Source organism: Hemicordylus capensis, chromosome 1, assembly GCF_027244095.1.
Source record: "Hemicordylus capensis ecotype Gifberg chromosome 1, rHemCap1.1.pri, whole genome shotgun sequence".
NCBI lineage: Eukaryota > Metazoa > Chordata > Lepidosauria > Squamata > Cordylidae > Hemicordylus > Hemicordylus capensis.
Genome location: NC_069657.1, coordinates 4,936,228 through 4,953,919, shown reverse-complemented (window position 1 = coordinate 4,953,919; position 17,692 = coordinate 4,936,228). Strand labels below are relative to the sequence as shown.

The window sequence follows — 17,692 nt, the reverse complement described above, 5'->3', positions numbered from 1 at the left end:
TATAGGTGTTTCCCATAGTCTGGGAAACAGAGCAGCAGGGACTTGAACTGGCAACTTCTTGCTCCCTAGGCAAGTTCCTTCCCCGCTGTTAGCACCATTAGGTGGCTGGAGGAAGCATAACTGTGCCTCTGTTCTCCCCCCAATTACTGAAAGGTTATATGATATCCACTCCAGTGCTATCAAGAGCACGAGGTGAAACTGAGCAGTCTCAAAAGCAAAGTGTAGAGAAATCTGTTGTCAATTTCCATACTTAATATATGAGGATTCTGATTTTTAGGGTCCCAGTAGCACTAGGACACAAGTTAGGTTAAGAGAATGCCTAGCCCAGGACTACCCAGGGTGAGCAGAGATTTGAGCCCGGGCTCCCTGGTCAATGCTGACCACCACTTTAGTCGGAGCTTGAATCCACTCTTCGGCTTGAATCCAGGGCCTGACCCAGAGTGAGAATCCTGCCCCTAGGCCAGGGGTGCGCAACTCAAGTGTCCTTGTGGGCTGGAAATGACCATGACTTGGCAGAGAGGGGCACATTAGTGTACAACAAAGTCAGTGTACAAATTTCAGCACACTGACACTAAAATCAGCAAGGGAGCAGAGGGTTGGAGTCAGAGGGAAAGGGATGGTGTTGGACATCTGGTCTCAAGTGGACAAATGCATTGAGCTGCTGTTGCTTGTCACAGGTCAAGCCAAGCACTCTTTATGGCCTCTACTGTTGCAGCAGGGCTTTCCTTCCCATGGGCCAGCAAAAGAGTCCCTGTGGTCCGGATCTGGGCCCCAGGCCTTATGTTGTGCAGGCCTGCCCTAGGCCAACAAGCCCTTTGACAGAGTATGGAAAAATAGGTACGTAAAGCTGCTTTACATAGGAAGCTGCCTTCTACCGCGTCAGACTGGTCCATCCAGCTCAGTATTGTCTACACCAACTGGCAGCATCTTTTCCAAGGTTTCAGAGCTCAGTATTGTCTACACTGACTGGCAGCATCTTTCCAAGGTTTCAGAGCTCAGTATTGTCTACACTGACTGGCAGTGTCTTTCCAAGGTTTCAGGCAGGAGCCTCTCTCAGCTATACCTGGAGATGTTGGGTATTGAACTTGGGACCTTCTGCATGCAAAGCAAATGATCTCCACATGAACCCCCTTGCTGTATTCCAGTTGCAACATGGTACAGGCACCAGCAAGGGAAATGTTTTGTTGCTTTACGACACAAGCATTATCCAAGAGGTGGACATGACACTTATACAGCCATATGCCAAGCAGTGCTCTAAATCACAATGGTCCTGCTGGTTGTGGAAATGATGGCCTTTTCCTAGCCATGATGTACTGCAGTTGGAGTGCTGGGGAAATGCAGATTTTCTAACCTGATAATAGCTCTTCCTTTGGGGAAGATGTGTGGTTTCTCATCGAATGAGCAAGAACTGTATAGTGCATTTGTTCTCCTGAGAGCCCTGTGCGTACTCACACAAAATGCCTTGTGCAACCTTAAACTTTAATGAATGAAGACAAGACAAAATCAGGAACAAAGGGATACTTTAATGGAGGAAAGCAAAAAGAAGAAACATGGATGACAGCCTTGAAGAGGAAGGTGGACCCCCCCTAGATTTATTAGACAATACTGCTTCTTATATCTTTATACTATACCACTGAGAAATAACCCAAGCATTCAAACATGCCCAGACTAAGGGAAATCCAGGTTTTCCAGGCACTGCACTTTCTCCAGCTCCCTCCTGGCACAGTATAAATACAATATATGTGTCCAAGAACAGATCAAAGTGTTTTAAGACTTCTCTTCTGTAAGATGCCGGGGCATTACACCTTGGAAAGACTCATCCAGTTGGCTTCCTGAGTCCCTGGGCTGACCCTGGAACTGAAGGGAAGCTATTCCAGGAAAAGGCGGGTACCTTTTCCAATGGGACACCCCTGCCCACCGCCACAGTGAGCACAAGAACCCATCTGAAAGGGCTCGACCAAGCCCTGGTGGTTAGACAGCTGTCCTGTCAGGGATCAGCCATGATCAGTGTGGGTGGAGACCTCCACCATGTCTGGACTGGGTTGGGTCAAGAGGCACAGATCCATGAAGACCCAACTGGATGAGGCCCTCACCTCTTTCCCCCACTACATTTTCATCAGCTTATGAAAACACGCATAAGCGGCTTCCCCTCCAGACATCTGCTCATGCACACACAATCTTTATATACACACACACACACACACACACACACCCACCCCAAACAATCTCTAACAGCATTTCCTCTTTAAGAGCCAGCTTGTATTTCCACAATGTACATTTATTGTTTCAGTAAATGCCAAAATTCCCTTTTATGGCAAATTCTGCAGACAAAACCCATACAAAATACTCTTGTACAAAACTGCATGTATAGAGGAATAGCCAAAAGGGAATTTCCCCCCACACCCCCATTATATAAAACACCTCCCTAAGACAATCTGCTACACCTAAGAGGAAAAAGGGCCAAATGAATGCAGGGTACTTTGTACAATTGTAAAAAAGAAAGACGTTCCCTCCCTGCCCACCCAAAACCAGAAGCTGCTCTGCAACCTTCATGTGCTAAAAGTTAGGATACATCAATTCCACCCTAGCAGCAGATTAATAAATAAGGATTAAATAGTCTATTTTACAAACCCACAGAGAACAGTTGCTTAAAATGCGCACACACACAGTCACTCACGCAACGTATTAGGATCTTCTCCTGTTGATGGCCCATGGAAATAGGGGCATTTCTGGGGGACCTGCATAGAACCCACAAAGGAGGAGTCCCCAATGGGTCTTGCCCTCAAGATATTCCCTCCCGCTCCATTTCTGCTTTTATTCTCAGCCACCTGCATTCAAATGTAGGCATTATCAGAAGAATGGAAGAAATGCCGCCCCAGGTTTTTAACCAGAGCGCCAAGATCCACGTTATATGGCACCATTATTGCATCTGGGGTTTTCATGCATCCGTAGGCCTAACGAACAAAAGGGACTAATTATCTCATAGCTTTTATTAAGCAAACTTGACATAACCAACCACATAGTGGCAAGTGACAGAACAGCTGCTTCCCAGCTGCAAGACACACACAACTTTTGGCTCTCGATCCTAAAGACGGGGGTCCATTTGGATACTGACAGGGCAAAGCATACTGGGCGGGCGGGAGAGGAGAGACGGGTGCCGGCATCCGGCTGGTACAGAGTTTCCTTAAAGGGCTGTTTCCTTATGCGGCGGCGACGTATTCCTTGGCTTGCTCTCCGAGTCGGGTTACAGTTGCCTAGTAACTGTTTTCATGGCCTGCCAAAATGTAGAGGTTGCTGTGTGCAGTTGGGTGGTCCGTCGGTCGGCTTTCCAGCACCACCACCCTACGAGGCAAATGCAGAAGGGCAAGTCAGCATTTGCGCCGGGCATCCTCCTCGGGCCCCGTTTCTCGCCAGTGGGCCTCGTTTGGCCTGCCCGCGTTTCCCCACACACCTGTTCAGCTGCCGCGTTTTCTTACGATATTGGCAAGTTAAGCATGGCAAGCTGTAACGGCTTGTCCTAATGAGCGGTGGGGGGGGGTGCCAAAGGGGGGCAGCTTGGGTTGCTCCTTTGGCGCCCCTCCCGGCTCGTTAGGACAAGCCACTACTGATAGGAAGTCATAATAAGGAAGTGTTTTGAACGGACAGGGAAGTGCTGGCATTTGTTTAGAGCGGCAAGGATGTGCAGCAATCCCCAGGGAAGCAAGGCAGGGGCCCCAGGGCGGCCCAGCCTCACAGATTCCAGGAACAAGAACCACGGTTCTAGCACAGTGCATGCCGACTGCTAATTCTGCAGCCCTCCGAGAAATGTCAGAGGCAGGGATGCTAACTGTGTGGGCAGAAATGCGATGGGGAAGAGGACAGGGCAAGGGGGTGCCAGTGACCGGGAGGTGTTGAAACTGGTCATGCTTGTCCTCTCTCCGTAAATTAGGATGAAGAGCTCCTTCCGGTATGGAGACCCACCCATCCACTCACGTACAGGGGATGTCGGATACTCGCAGCCCTCTGCAGCTATGAATCTACAGCAAAAGCTCTGCAGACGCCCCCCAAGGCAACTTCTTTTATTGCCCCTTTGCATTTTAAAAATATGCCCGTGTACAGAATAATTTATTTTATAGTTCAATGGGTTGGAATTAATAGGAACAGGGTGCCACAAGATGCTGTGATCGGCACTAGGTCAGGTGGCTCTAAAGGAGACTTGCCAAATTCGGGGGGGGGGGCTATCAACACAGCGAGCGGCTGTGATGCCTAAAGGCAGGCAGGGGTTCTCAAACTTGGGGCTCCAGATGTTACTGGACTACAACTCCCATCTTCCCCAGCCACGATGAGCAAAGAGGATGATGGGAGCTGTAGTCCAACCACTGGGGACCCAAGCTTGAGAACCCCGACTTGGAAGTGCGCTCAGCAAGACCCCAGCAGGCCTGGCTGGGGCCAGAGAAGGTCCCCAAGGCCTGTCAGTCTCCCCCTTGGCTGCCCAGGTTCGTGGCACCTGAAACCGACCTCCCTCCGCATGCCTCATGGTAAGGCTGCCTCTGCTTGTTTGAGGGACTGGAGCCAAGTCCCGAGATGCCCCCCTGGCCCACCCAGGAGAAGGGACCTCTGTAGGGTTTGTCAAAGAGATTTACTGGGGTGAAACAAAGGGAGGACAGGCTGCTGCCTTAGACGCACCAAGACAGACACAAGCTCACTCGCTCTCCCTTGTGGCTGGATATCCAGGTCAGGGGTCTCAACCTCAATTGGAGGGTGGGCTGGATTGGATGCCAATGCACCTCTGGAGGGCCTGGCCTAGCCTGGCCCCGCCACCCATCACCTGCGACCACCTTCTGTCTTCCTCCCTCCCTCACCATGCCATTTACATGGGCTGCATGCACTACCTTTACACCAGAATATGCTCAGGGAAAATCTAAACCATTCTTTAGTTTTTCAAAGAAATTCTGAATATCATACTGCCCGAGGACTTACAGAAACAAAATGTTACACCCTGCCAATGAAATTAGCTGAATGCACTACTTTTTATACTAGAATCTCTCAGGGAGTTTTTGTTTTTGTAAATTGTATTTTAAGAAGAAATTCTGAACATAACCATCATATTTTAACTGCTGCAACTCATGGCTTCCATTGCCACATATGGGGGGTGGTGGGGAGAGAGACCTGGAGAAGGTGGCGGGGGGCAGAAGGGAGCCTGCTGGCTGGATAGAACGAACTAGATGTGCCGCCTCTTCTGCAGCAGCGGTGGAGGTGTGGCTCATCCCAGCCTCCTGAAGCCTGGCCAGTTGACCTCCATGGGCCAGTCTGACACCCCCGATCTAGGGGGTATTATTTATTTATTACATGTATAAACCGCCCCATCCGAAGGCGGCATGATTCCTCTCCCTGCAGGGGAATGTCACTGGAGGATGCAGTGGGATCCTGTCCCCTTCAGAGCATCCTAGGCGCCCTCCCCTTGAATTTTCAGCTTTTATCTCATAGGCTGATATTTCCCCCCTCAGATTACCTGTCTGAACCCAGTAAGCGGAAGACCCGGGTTTCATCTGAGATCTCCTGGGTGACCTACAAGAGAGAAAGAGAAGGGAGTGGAAGAAGAATGTGAAAAGGTGAAGTGATGGAAGGAGAGACATCCTCACCCACTTTCGAAAGGACCAAAGCCAGACCGTACTGACCAATGAGGGCTGCAAAATAAGGAGCAACTCGAGAGGCTGACTTAGGTTTCGCCTCACAACAACCCTGTGAAGTAGGTTAGGTTGAGAGAGAAGTGACTGGCCCAGAGTCACCCAGCAAGTCTCATGGCTGAATGGGGATTTGAACTCGGGTCTTCCAGGTCCTAGTCCAGCACTCTAACTACTACACCACGCTGGCTCTTCCTACACAGAACCAATGGACAGTGTTCAAGAGACCATCTGAAAAATAATTTCCCCAAACAAACACAACCTAGAAGCAGGTCTGTGTGCATGCCATGATTACATGGAACTGCAGAAAACCGTAGAGATGCAACACCAAGCACAGACTGCAAGTTCCTGAGAATATCAGCTTCTTTCTTGTTTCCCCTCCTTTTAAACTAGGTTTTTGGACCTCAGGGATGTGCTTGAAAGTGCATAGGCAAATGAAAGACTGCAATTGCATCTTATCATATGATAAAATTATAATTATTTAAAATTATTAAATTAAGGAGGGAGGACTGAGTGGAATTCCCAGTGGACCGAGGGCAGGATTTTGTAGCTCCTCCCCTGTGACTAGCAAAAGCAACATACACCCGATGGGAAATAAGATCAGGCTGCAGGATCAGCCTGGTTTTGGTGGAGAATTTGGATTGCCTGGAAGCAGACGTTTCATTTTCTTAGGCTTTCTTTCCCAAGCGGCTGTTCCTAATGAAAGCACGGGGCACTCCAGCCACGCCCACTCTCGGGCCACTGGGAGCTCTGGGCACTGGGCTGCCTGGGCTGGCTTCCTGGTGCTGTTTCTGCTTACCAAGGGCGAGTGTTTTTTTAAAGTTGCAGGTTAGTGAAGGGATGACAGTTTGTTTATGGTTGCATCGATAAAACTGCCTTTTGCAAAAAGGCCTCCAGGCAGTTTACAATATTAAATCACAACACACAGACAACAAAATGCAACATAACAATGGTGAAGAGAGTCCCTCCTCTACTCAAAGGGCCTGTCCAAGGAAGAATGCCTTCAGACGCCCGAGGAAGGTCAGGAGGGAAGGAGCTGCCAGGGAAGGCATTCCAGAGCCCGGGGGCAATAACCGAGAAGGCTCCGTCCTGCGTGCAGATACGACACGACAAATATTTATATACTGCTTTTCAATCCAAGTTCCCAAAGTGGTTTACACAGAGAAATAAAATGTAAATAAGTAAACAAAATGGCTCCCCTGTCCCCAAAGGGCTCGCAATCTAAAGCGTGATTGAAAATGTGCAAGAGAACAAGGCTTCACCCACAGCAGCTGCATCACACATTCAGACCACAGTGGGGTGGGTGGGAGGCTGGGTTCATGGCAGAGCACTTGCTTGGCAGGCAGAAGGTATCCAGGCTGAATCCCCGGCATTTCCCGGTAGGGCTGGGAAAGACCCCTCTCCAAAGCCCTGCCAGTCGGTACTGAGCTAGATGGACCAAGGGGGTGACACTCAGTAGGTGGCAGCATCATTCTGGGCAAAGAGCGGCTCCGTTTTGACTCCATTTTGATGCAGCTGCCTGGCACAGAGAGAGGACACTTTCCAAGGTGTGGAGGTGCCAGGGACGGAGCCCGGGGCCGTCTGCACGCGCGGGGTGTGTTCTGCCACTCGGAGAAGGGAGCTCCACATCACCTCGTCCTGAGGAGAGCCTTGCAGAGAGTCAGAGCTCAGGGGTCCAGCCAGCCAGGCCTGTCTAGTGGCAGCAGCAGCAAGCAGCTCTCCAGGGGGTTAAGCCGAGAGGGGTCTTCCCCACTTCCGAGATCCTTTTCAACGGAAAGTGAACCTGGGACTGTCTGCATGCAAAGCAAATGCTCTCTCGGAGGAGACATCGTGATCACCAGCACAGCAGGTCCTGCTCTGGAGCCGGCGGGCACACTGTGCTGATTAAAGAAGAGCCGTGGGCTGTAGGCAAGAAGACTACTTGGGGTTTATAGACAACTCTGAAAAGCATCCAAAGTGCTTCTCATAATTCACTCCGTCATCCTCACAAACAACCCTACAAGGTAGGCCAGCACTATGATCCCCCGTATGTCAAAAGGGTGTCTGAGCGGGGAAAGTGTCTTGCCTACCAACTCATAACTTCTCTCTTTGGTTATTTCTGAGAACGAATCCCACAAACAAGCAAGCATCTGGGTCGCTTGTGCAAGAGTGAAGCACTTCCTCCAGGACAACCCTTGCAGGAGGACTGGACTCTCGGCCTGTACGGACGGCACCTTCCTAAAGAAAGGGCAGGTAGGAGAGAGAAAGAGGACGACCCAGCCAAGGGCCACTTACCTCGTCCGACTTAAAGCTCTTGCCCTGCATCCCATGCTTCCAGAAGGCCAGGACGCTGTCCTGAAGGCACACTGCGGGGGAGACACAAAGCCAAGCCATGAGCCGGGACACGCCTTCTCTTTCCTAGCCTGGAAGGCGGGGTGGGCTTCTCCTCCATCTGCTGGCTCTGAAAAGCCTTCCTAGTGAGCAGAGGTCCTGCCTCTGGAACCAGTGGGGGGAGGTAACCCACCCTGGATGCCCTCCTCCACCATGGGGAGGAGCGGAGGGCCCCCCGCCTTAGGTGCAGAATCTCCAGATAGGGGGTCTGCAGCACACGGCCTAGCAATGAGGGTTCCTTTCTCGGTCTCGGCCTTCACACAGCCATCGCCTGTAGTCCTGCCTACAGAACCTTAGACTAGAGCAGAAGTTCTCCGCTTTCGGCTGTTGGGGCTGGGGATGATGGGAGTGGTAGTCCAAGAGCATCTGGGCACTCAAGGCTGGGAATCTCTGCTCTAGAACAGTGTTTCTCAACCTTTTTGGAGTCAAGGACCGCTAAATTCTTCGTGCAGAGTTTCAAGGACCGCTACATTCTTCATGCGCAGTTTCCCGGACCGGCAGTTAGTAAAGGGGTTTCAAATCTATCTATCTATCTATCTATCTATCTATCTATCTATCTATCTATCTATCTATCAGACTTCTATACTGCCCAAAACTTGCATCTCTGGGCAGTTTACAATTAAAATAATATAAGCATTAAAATAATTAAATTTGGAATCTTTTGCAAACATGGAATATTAGGGGTTCTCAACCTTGGGTTAAACTCCCATAACCCCCAACCACAATGGCATTTGGCCATTATGGCTGGGGATTATGGGAGTAGAAGTCCACCAATGTCTGGATACCCAAGGTTGAGAACCCCTGAATCTAAAAGCCTGGGTGAACACATTTGTCTCCAGTATGTCTTCAGTATGTGTGGGGTGGGGGTGGAGGTGCTTGTGATTACTCAATGGAGAGGGGATGTTGGGCCATTAGAAAAATTCAAAAGCTACATGGGGGCAATGAAAACAACGCACAAAAAAGCTTTTGAACCCCCCAAAATGCTTCATCAGGCTGGATGTCAAGCAAAGCAAAAAGGAGGTGAGGAGAGGAGAGCAGGGCAAGCTCAGTAGAGCCGGAAATCTACAGTTTAACCCTCTCATGATGGAGGTGGAGTTTTAGCAGGAGTTGTGTAGTCGCAGGGCAGGATCCAGACAACGTTAGTCACGACCACCCACTGAAATTAATTTAGTCATCTCTCATTTGTGTCAATGCTGCTTGGTCATGATCACCTGACTTGATCTGGATCCTGCTCTTAGATGTGCACTTTGTGAGGTGGACCTAATGAAACCCGTGCAGCTCCTCCAAAACTCGTTAAATTCGTTACATGGCAGGTGCTGGGAATGGGGTTTTTTTAATGGTGAAAGAAAATGTGAAGAAGAGCGGTGGAGACCTGGCATTAAAAGAAAGGGGGTGATTCTGAGATGGCGGAGGGTGTGGGGTGTTGTAGTGGTAGATGCCTCATTTTCCTCGCTGGGGAGACGAGGCACTGTTCAGGGTGGGTGAGGCAATGGTGCACCGGACTGCACTCGGAAGGTCGCCTGGGTCCAAGAGCTGCCGCCACTGTGCTTGCGCACCAGAGTGTAGCAAGTGTTCCCCATCCTCTCTCACAATGTGCACTCCTGTGCCCCCCTCCCAACTCCCCTGCGGGAGCCAATCACACCAGCCTGCCTTTGGGGCCACGCAGCTCACGTGGTCCCACATGCTGCCTGCGCATACCTGCGAGGTGAGCCAAGGCGGCCCTCCTCCCTCCCTCCTCTGCTTAGCCCTCACTGCGGCATGATCCCGGCCAGAGATTGTCCCCCGCACCCGGCGAGGTCATAAAGGGGACCGCCGTCCTCCACCGGCGGTGCAGACCAGGGGGTTACAGGGGGCAGAGGGACCACAACACCCCACCGATGCAAGAGGGAAACAGCGTTCCCTCTCAAGGCGCCTCGACCACAATAGGCAGCTGGGTTTCAATCAATCAACCTTTGGCTGCAAACAATGAGCATGCAAGAACCAGCAGCCCTTCAAGTGGCAGCCCTTCAGTTGGCATACCTTCCACACCGCATACAGTTTGAAGCTGTAAAGATAGGGAATAAAATAGCTGTAGGAAGATCACAGCAGCACGTGGAGGCAAGGGACAAGAAGGTGATACTCTTCCTCTTCCGTACCATGTGCAAAATTGAGGAAGTGAGTGCCTTGATTGCAGTTGTTGGGGGGGGGGGTTTGACTCCCAGTCAGGGACCGGCGCTCAACCCTTCGGGGACCAGCAGCGGTCCCCGGACCGGTGGTTGAGAAACTCTGCTCTAGAACATCCAAGGCAAGCTACTAAAGGCCAATGGATCACGACTAGTGTCTCCTGTGACAGGGATTCCCAGATGTTGCTGACTGCAACTCCCATGATCGCCAGCTGCAATGGCCAAAGGCCATTGGCCACTGCAGCTGGAGATCATGGGAGCTGCAGTCAGCAACACCCCTGTTACAGGTGACGGACCATCCCCTCCGGCTCCTGCCCACTTCCAGTCAATGGGGGATGCGAACCAGAAGCGACCCCCGCACCCTGGATATCCGAGGAGCACCAGAGGTCTCCAGTGTGCTGTTAGGAGGAATATTCCCTCCGTGGAAACTGCAGTACAAGCCTAAAGGGCAATTTCCACCCAGCAAAGCCTCCAGGGGTTTGAATGGTGCTGTGGGTGCTTTTCTTCCAATTTCCCCTCTTTCTGGTCTTCTATTTTTCAGACTGCGAGTCTGTGGAGGAGAACTTGCGCATCTATAACACCTAGCATTTGTTTTATCATATTTTTAACCCCACTCTTCTTCCAAGGAACTCAGGATGGTATACATGGATCCCCCCTCTCAATTTTATCCTCACAAGAACCCTGAGAGAGAGGGTGTATGTGTGTCTCTCTCAGTGAGTTTCATGGCTGAGTCGGGGCTTGAATCTGGGTCTCCCACGTCTTAGTATAACACTCTAACCACCACACCATGTTACTCTGTAGCTGGGGATTCTGGGAGTCAAAAGTCCCTGGGGCCCCAAGTGTGAGAAGCCCTCCTGTATGTAATGATGGCAAGGAGTTTGCTTACCTACAGATTCAATGCGGAAATCAAAACTCAATTCTGAGGCCAACTTCTTGCTTGACTTCAGTTTTCCTTGCAGATTCACAATTTTTACAAATCCTCAAGAAAAAAGCAAGAAAGCCAAATCACTTCAGAGTCAGACAGGATTGCTGGAAAGGCTTAGAGAAATACTGGATCAAGGGTCCCTGGGCTCTCAGATGTTTCTGGACTACAGTTCCCATCATCTCCCGCCACAATGGCCTCAGGGGTGTGTGTGTGTGTGATGGGAACTGTAGTCCAAGAACATCTGGGAACCCCAGGCTGGGAACCCCACTCCTGGACAGATAACTCAATGGCCTGACTGGGTAGGCGGCAGATTCCTCGGCACACATTCAGAAGACTCCTTGCCTTGGTTTGGCTTTCTGTGGGGAGGGGGCTGAGCAAGAGCCTCCGCCCAGGCGCAGACCGGCCTCCCCAGGGCAGGGTGAGCCGCGTGAAGAAGGCAGGCGAGGTCTCTGCCGTCAGTGGGGCCCTGAAGTTGTCCCTCCTGACGAGCCAGGAGCTGAGTAAACGGCTCCACAGGAGGCCTCTAGCCAGGGCCTTCTCAGGGCTTCAGTCAGGGCTGGCGCCCTAGATGTGGGCTTTGGAACACTCCCCCCCCCTCAATTCCCCAAACCCCTCAAATGGTGCCACTTCTTTTGAGGAGCAAACAGCAGCTTCAGCCGGGGATTTTAATCAGGAGAACGGTGCGAGGGGCTGGGCGGACTCCTGCCTTCCTTGGCAGCACAGTCCCGGCTCCACTCTGCAGCAGGCCTTTTCAGCACCCTTGGGCTGAAAGGAGGGGAGGCAGCCACCTTGGCCCTCCGCGCTTGCTACCACTGAGGCCGCCGATGGAGAGGGCGTGTGTGTCTGGCCCGAGGGCTGGAGAGACAGACAGCAGCTAGGGATGCTCACACATCTGCGGCCCAGCGGAGGAGAAGCCCTGCCCCCCGAAACTCTCGTCCGCTGCCAGGTTCTTTGGGTGGGGGACCACTTTCCTTGAGGCTCTTGATATCAGGCCACCAGCAGCTGCAGCCAGAAGCCATTTTTAATTGCACGTAAACCGCTTTGAGAAACCTTGCCTGAAAGACGGCACCCTCCAAATGCTGTTAAAAGACCACACACACACACACACACACACACACAGATGGGGGGGGCATTCCAGGCATGGATCTCCTGTGCCAAGCGCAACTCAGCAACTTTTTGAGAACGTCAATGGTCACAGCAACTCAAGGACACGGAAGTCAGCCCCTGATCTCACCACTAGGTGGCACTCTCAGGAAGGAATGTTTCCCACAACAAAAGAGTCCGGCTGCCCTTTTTTTCATCTTGATGGCTTCACCACATCAAAAGTAAAATGCGAGGATTGGGCCAACTTGGGCACCAATCAAAGTCCTCCTTCCTCAGGGCCTCTGGAAGGGCCAGCTGATCACAAAGCGGAACCACACAGTGGTGCCTGACATCTATGTAGCGCCACGGAGAGCGCTTCAACCAGGGTTTCTCAGACTGGGGTCTCCCAATGAGGCTACAACTCCCATCAGCCACAGCCGAAATGGCCAAAGGGGCCTGATCCACTGAGGCTGGGGGTGATGGGGGTTGCAGTCCAACAGCAGCAGGGGACCCAAGGTTGGGAACTCCCAAGGGAGCACATTTCAAGACACCAAAAGCTGCCTATTCATGTCCGCTCCCTGCGTATTACCCAGAGCAACGGGGGGGGGGGAGCAGGACCACACTGGCTGGCTGGCTGACCCACACACCGCACACTGCGACTGGGATTCAGAGGCATCCTGCCTCTGAGACTGGAGGTGGCCTATAGCCACCAGACTAGTGGCCATGGATGGACCTGTCCTCCATGAATTTGCCTAAGCCACATCCAGGGGTCAGCCATCCAGGCTGCTGGCTGTCACCACATCTTGTGGCAGAGAATTCTATAGATTAATTATGCACTGTGTGAAAAAATTAACTCTTTTTAATGCTGGGTGTACATGTGGAATTTAGGGCGCAGCGGGAGAGTAATCTGCTTAGGGAGCCAGAGGTTGCCGGTTCGAATCCCCGCGGGTATGTTTCCCGGACTACGGGAAACACCTCTATTGGACAGCAGCGGTACAGGAAGATGCTGAAAGGCATCACCTCACACTGGGCGGGAGACGGCAATGGTCTACCCATTCGCACAGTGGTGGGCCACTGTGCGAAACAGGATGCTGGGCTAGATGGGCCTTCTTGGGCCTGATCCAGCAGGGCTGTTCTTATGCTCTTACCCCTCCTGTTGATCAACCAAAGACAACCACAGGGCTCTGTGGGCGCCAGGAGTCGACACCGACTCCACGGCACAACTTTACTCCAGCTGAGCTCAGTCATCTTTAACTCTCTAAGGCAGATCAGTAAGATTAACAGCTTTATTATTAGATCAATGTTAGAGATCTAACATTCCCCTCTGTTGTTGGACTATAAGTGCCCTTATCCCAACCACAAGAGCCTTCAGCCATTGTGTCTGGGATGAGGGGATTTGTTGCAGTCCAAAACATCCGGCGACTCAAGGCTGAGAATGTCTATGTCTTCGATTTCAGGAGGGGATGCTGATGCTGAGGAACAGGGATCTTGCCTAAATTCACCGGGTGAATTTGAGAGGGAGATGAGACATCCAAACCACAGCCTGCCAGCCCCCACCTGACCCCTCACCCCTGCGCCAAGGTCTCCCCAGGAGAGAGGCATCCTGCTACTTACTGTCCAAGCACACCAGAACCGTGTCTCTCTCCAGCTGGGTGACGTGGATGGCATCGAGTTGTTGGCAACCTTGAAGGGAGAAAAACACAAAGGTTTGCATCTGACTTGCCCAAGGTCACTCCCAACCCCAAGTCTAGGGAGCCCTCAAGTTGCTTTTGGACAGAACAGCAATGCTAGAAGAAGGGGCCCCCCCGACTCCCTGGCATTGGCTTCCGTCCCTTCCGTCAAAGTTCAGCCTGTTTCTGGCTCTCATTCCTTGTAGCCGTTTCATGGCTGCTCTCGAGAGACACGGCCATGTCGAAATGACCCCACCCCCCATGTTGCGGAAGGGCATCGCTTGCTACATCAAGGAGCAACAGAAGGCTCTGCTGTCAAGAAAAGATGCCGGCAACAAGGTGGGCTCCAGATGCCGCCCAACTGCTTCTGACCAGGGTGAAGCGTCAAACAAGCAGGCCAGACGCCCACAGCCCTGACACTGTGCTGCTGCTGCTGCTGCTGCTGCTGCTCCTCCTCCTCACTGCTGCTCCAGTCAGGAAGCAGCACTGACTGCGCTCTGTACAAAATCAAATTGAATGCTGATAGAGTGTAAGCAGACTGGCATATGCTTGGCTCGTTTTGCTTTTGACAGTCATTGGGAGGGACAAGATCTGTGCAGGACACTGAAGGCTTTCAAGGACAGTGGAAGCCTTGGGTGTTTCCTGGGACATCGGAAGGAGGGAAAGGGATGGAGACAAGGAAACGAGAGGGCCACTGAGCTACAGGCTGTGATACACACAAGCAGGGGGGAGGGCGAAGGAGGCATCCCATGAAGGGCACCCCGCCTGCCCCCCACTCCCTTTGCTGCTGACCTCCCGCCAACCCCCAGCTCCTGGCTTCCTCCACAGACTTTCAAGTTTATCTGTCCCCAGCAGGACTAGAAGCTTGTCTTTAAAAAGGGAAACGAAAACAGATCCTCAGGATGCTCGCCAACTGCAGTTACACACACCGCTACACGCAGCCCGCCCCTGCCCGTTACCCAAAGTCCACCAGAACCTCACCTGCACCCATTTCCGTAAACCACGAAGAAGCCGAATTCAAGTTGATCGTTTCAAACTGAACGACTTTATTTGGTTCAGCCCCCTTGCTGATGGCGACGCACACCATGGGGTATTCCTGTTCTGGGATCACCAGCATTTCGAATACATTCAAGGGGGTTGGCAAAGGGAAGTCAAAGTGCTGGAAGGGAAGTGGAGGGCGGGGCGAAAGAGATCAGACTGAAAAGTGACCAAACCTGGTGAAGCTTCTGTTTCTTTCCTCTGTTTGGCCCATTTAATTTAAATGGATTCATCATATTCATGTATTAAACTCAATGTTTCTGAAGTGGCCACCGGCTCATCTGGTGGCAACTCAGGGACGGGCCTTCTCCATTGCTGCCCCAAGGCTTTGGAACACGCTTCCTGCTGAAATAAGAGCCTCCCCATCTCTTACAACTTTTAAAAGGGCAGTCAAGACGCATTTGTTCACCCAGGCTTTTAATTAGATACTGTTTTAATTGTGTTTTAATAGTTTTAACTTTTAAAATGTTAACTGTTAAAATGTTTTAATCTTTTATTGGTTGTTTTATTGTCCTGTAAACCGCCCAGAGAACTTGCATTTTGGGCAGTATAGAAATAGGTTAAAATAAATGAATGAATGAATGAATCTCACAGCAGTAATCATTTCTGAGAAAACCAATATGAACTTGCCCCACTGCAGTAAAAATAGACAGGCATGTAAGGGTCAGGATCACTTTTGAAAGGCCCTCCTGAGAAGGAAGGCTTTTGCTAGTATTTCTCAATTTATTTTATTATTTATTTATTTAACACATTTTTTATACCGCCCAAAACTTACGCCCAATGACAGCTTGTCTGCGGTGTTCCCTCTAACAGGGATCCCCAGATGTTGTTGACTACAACTCCCAGAATCCCCAGCTACAATGCCTTTAACTTGGGGAATCTAGGAGTCAACAACATCTGGGAATCCCTGTTAGAGGGAGCACTGCTTGTCTGATGAGCTTCTCTGGGGAGCGAGTTCCACTGCACAGGGGCCGCTGCTGGCAAGGCCCTGCTCTCCTGCCCCCAACTCTTTTCTCGTCAGAAAGGCCAAGAATGGCCAACCAATATTTTTAGCAGCTCACCACTAACTGGCCAGCACATCACATGTCCCTTGCTTAACTTGGCAAAGAGGCACCTTTTGACGTGGTGATTCTCTTTATTTAGCAGGGGGAGAGTAACTGGCCCTATCCACCCCCAGCACAGGGCTTCCAGTGACTGTTGCTGGGGTCTATCTTATGTTTCTTTTTCGATTGCGAGCCCTTTCGGGACAGGGATCCATCTTATTTATCTTATTTATTTGTTATCACTCTGTGTAAACCGCCCTGAGCCATTTTTGGAAGGGCGGTATAGAAATCAAACAAACAAACCAACAAATACATGCAAGGATTCAGCAACTTGAATTGAGCCCAGAAACCAAATGGCTGCTGATGCATTTTCCATTTTAAATCTTAAATGGCTTCTACCTTTTAGTTTCCCCTCTGGGGAACAAATTCCCCCCAAAGCAAATAAAAAGTTACACAAAGAAAGTAAGACGTACCTTTATTAACATAAATTTCTGCATTGGTTCATACCACTGAAGCAAAACGATCCCCGACTGTAAAGCTCCACAGAGGTATTTATGGCCCGTATATGGGTTTCTTACTAAAGGAGGAGGAGAAGAAAAACCCCACCCACCCACCCCAATATTTTATGATCAATTCATTTGAATTTGCGAGCAGTTTGGATTGTTCTCAACATTCATCAAAAGGGACACACACCTCAGGTTTGCACAACCCAAGTCCTTTTACGTCAACCTTTCTTTTAACAGATCCCAGCAGGTCTCTTGCTGGACTTTTGACCTGTGGCCCTTCCTGCCCCATATGCCTTAACCCCTCCCCACAGAACAGCCATGTAGGGCCACCTGCTCCTTCCTTAAAATCCACCAGAACCCAGAGCTCTGTCTTTGCCTTCCCCGTTGCTGCTTCTCCTTGGGTTGAATTTTAGATTGTAACCTTCTTGGGGGCAGGGACCTCTCTTCCTTTCTCTCTCTGTGCAGTATACTGTACATTGAGGGCACAATGCAAACCAACAATAAACACAACAAAAATAAGTGAAGCTGCACAATATTAAAGGATTAACCCACATTTCTTTTGGATATAGGGTGGCCATTAGGATGTAATTTTACGAGAATGATTTCACAACATCCTTTGCAGCATATTTAGTCACAGGAGAGTAAACACTAACACTATGATCTCCACTATTTTCAAGGGGGGCACTTTGGCAAAAAACCTTCCACGTAAGACCCACTTTCCACTTTGCTGACCTCCGCACAATACTGTGCTTTCCTCAGTGCTGGGAGGGCCCTTGAAGGGAGATGGAGCTCCCTCTCTTAAGAGCTCCAGGAGGAAAGTGCTGGGAAGGGTTACAGTTCCCAGCACTCTGTGCATGCCTCCCAAAATGGTGCAGGGGCTCAAGGGGGCTCCATTTCCCTTAGAGGAGTCCCCCCCCAGCACTGGGCAAAACTCAGTACTGCACAGTGGGAACAGTCACCTCCGCATGGTGCCAAGGGACTGTGCAGAATATTACGCAATGAGCAATGAGTCAGGGGGCCGCACTGAGGGTTGATGGGGCGGCCACTGGTTCCTGGGCCATACACAGAAGGACGTTGCAAAAAAGAGTTTGCATAGGTGACACCAAGGTTCAAACTTAACCAGTGAATTTTGGTCTAGGGATCAGACCACAGGACAGCAAGCACACAGCTTCTCTCCCCATCACTACCTGGTTATCAACATTGTGTGTGACTGTTGCCAACTTGAGTTAAAA

General features: G+C 50.9%; 1 protein-coding gene across 3 annotated transcripts in view; it reads right to left on the bottom strand.

Annotated features, from left to right (window-relative positions):
* Positions 1-1,503: 1,503 nt before the first annotated feature.
* Positions 1,504-17,692, bottom strand: part of MAP4K5 (mitogen-activated protein kinase kinase kinase kinase 5) — a 126,083-nt gene continuing 109,894 nt past the window's right edge. For all 3 annotated transcript variants that reach the window (XM_053271469.1, XM_053271478.1, XM_053271461.1), the window contains 7 exons: positions 16,428-16,531; positions 14,855-15,032; positions 13,818-13,886; positions 11,082-11,174; positions 7,938-8,008; positions 5,492-5,547; positions 1,504-3,342 (listed from right to left, as the gene is read on the bottom strand). In XM_053271469.1, coding sequence (XP_053127444.1) covers positions 3,255-3,342; positions 5,492-5,547; positions 7,938-8,008; positions 11,082-11,174; positions 13,818-13,886; positions 14,855-15,032; positions 16,428-16,531 — 659 coding nt within the window. In that variant the 3' untranslated portion in view covers positions 1,504-3,254. The remainder of the gene's footprint in view (positions 3,343-5,491; positions 5,548-7,937; positions 8,009-11,081; positions 11,175-13,817; positions 13,887-14,854; positions 15,033-16,427; positions 16,532-17,692) is intronic.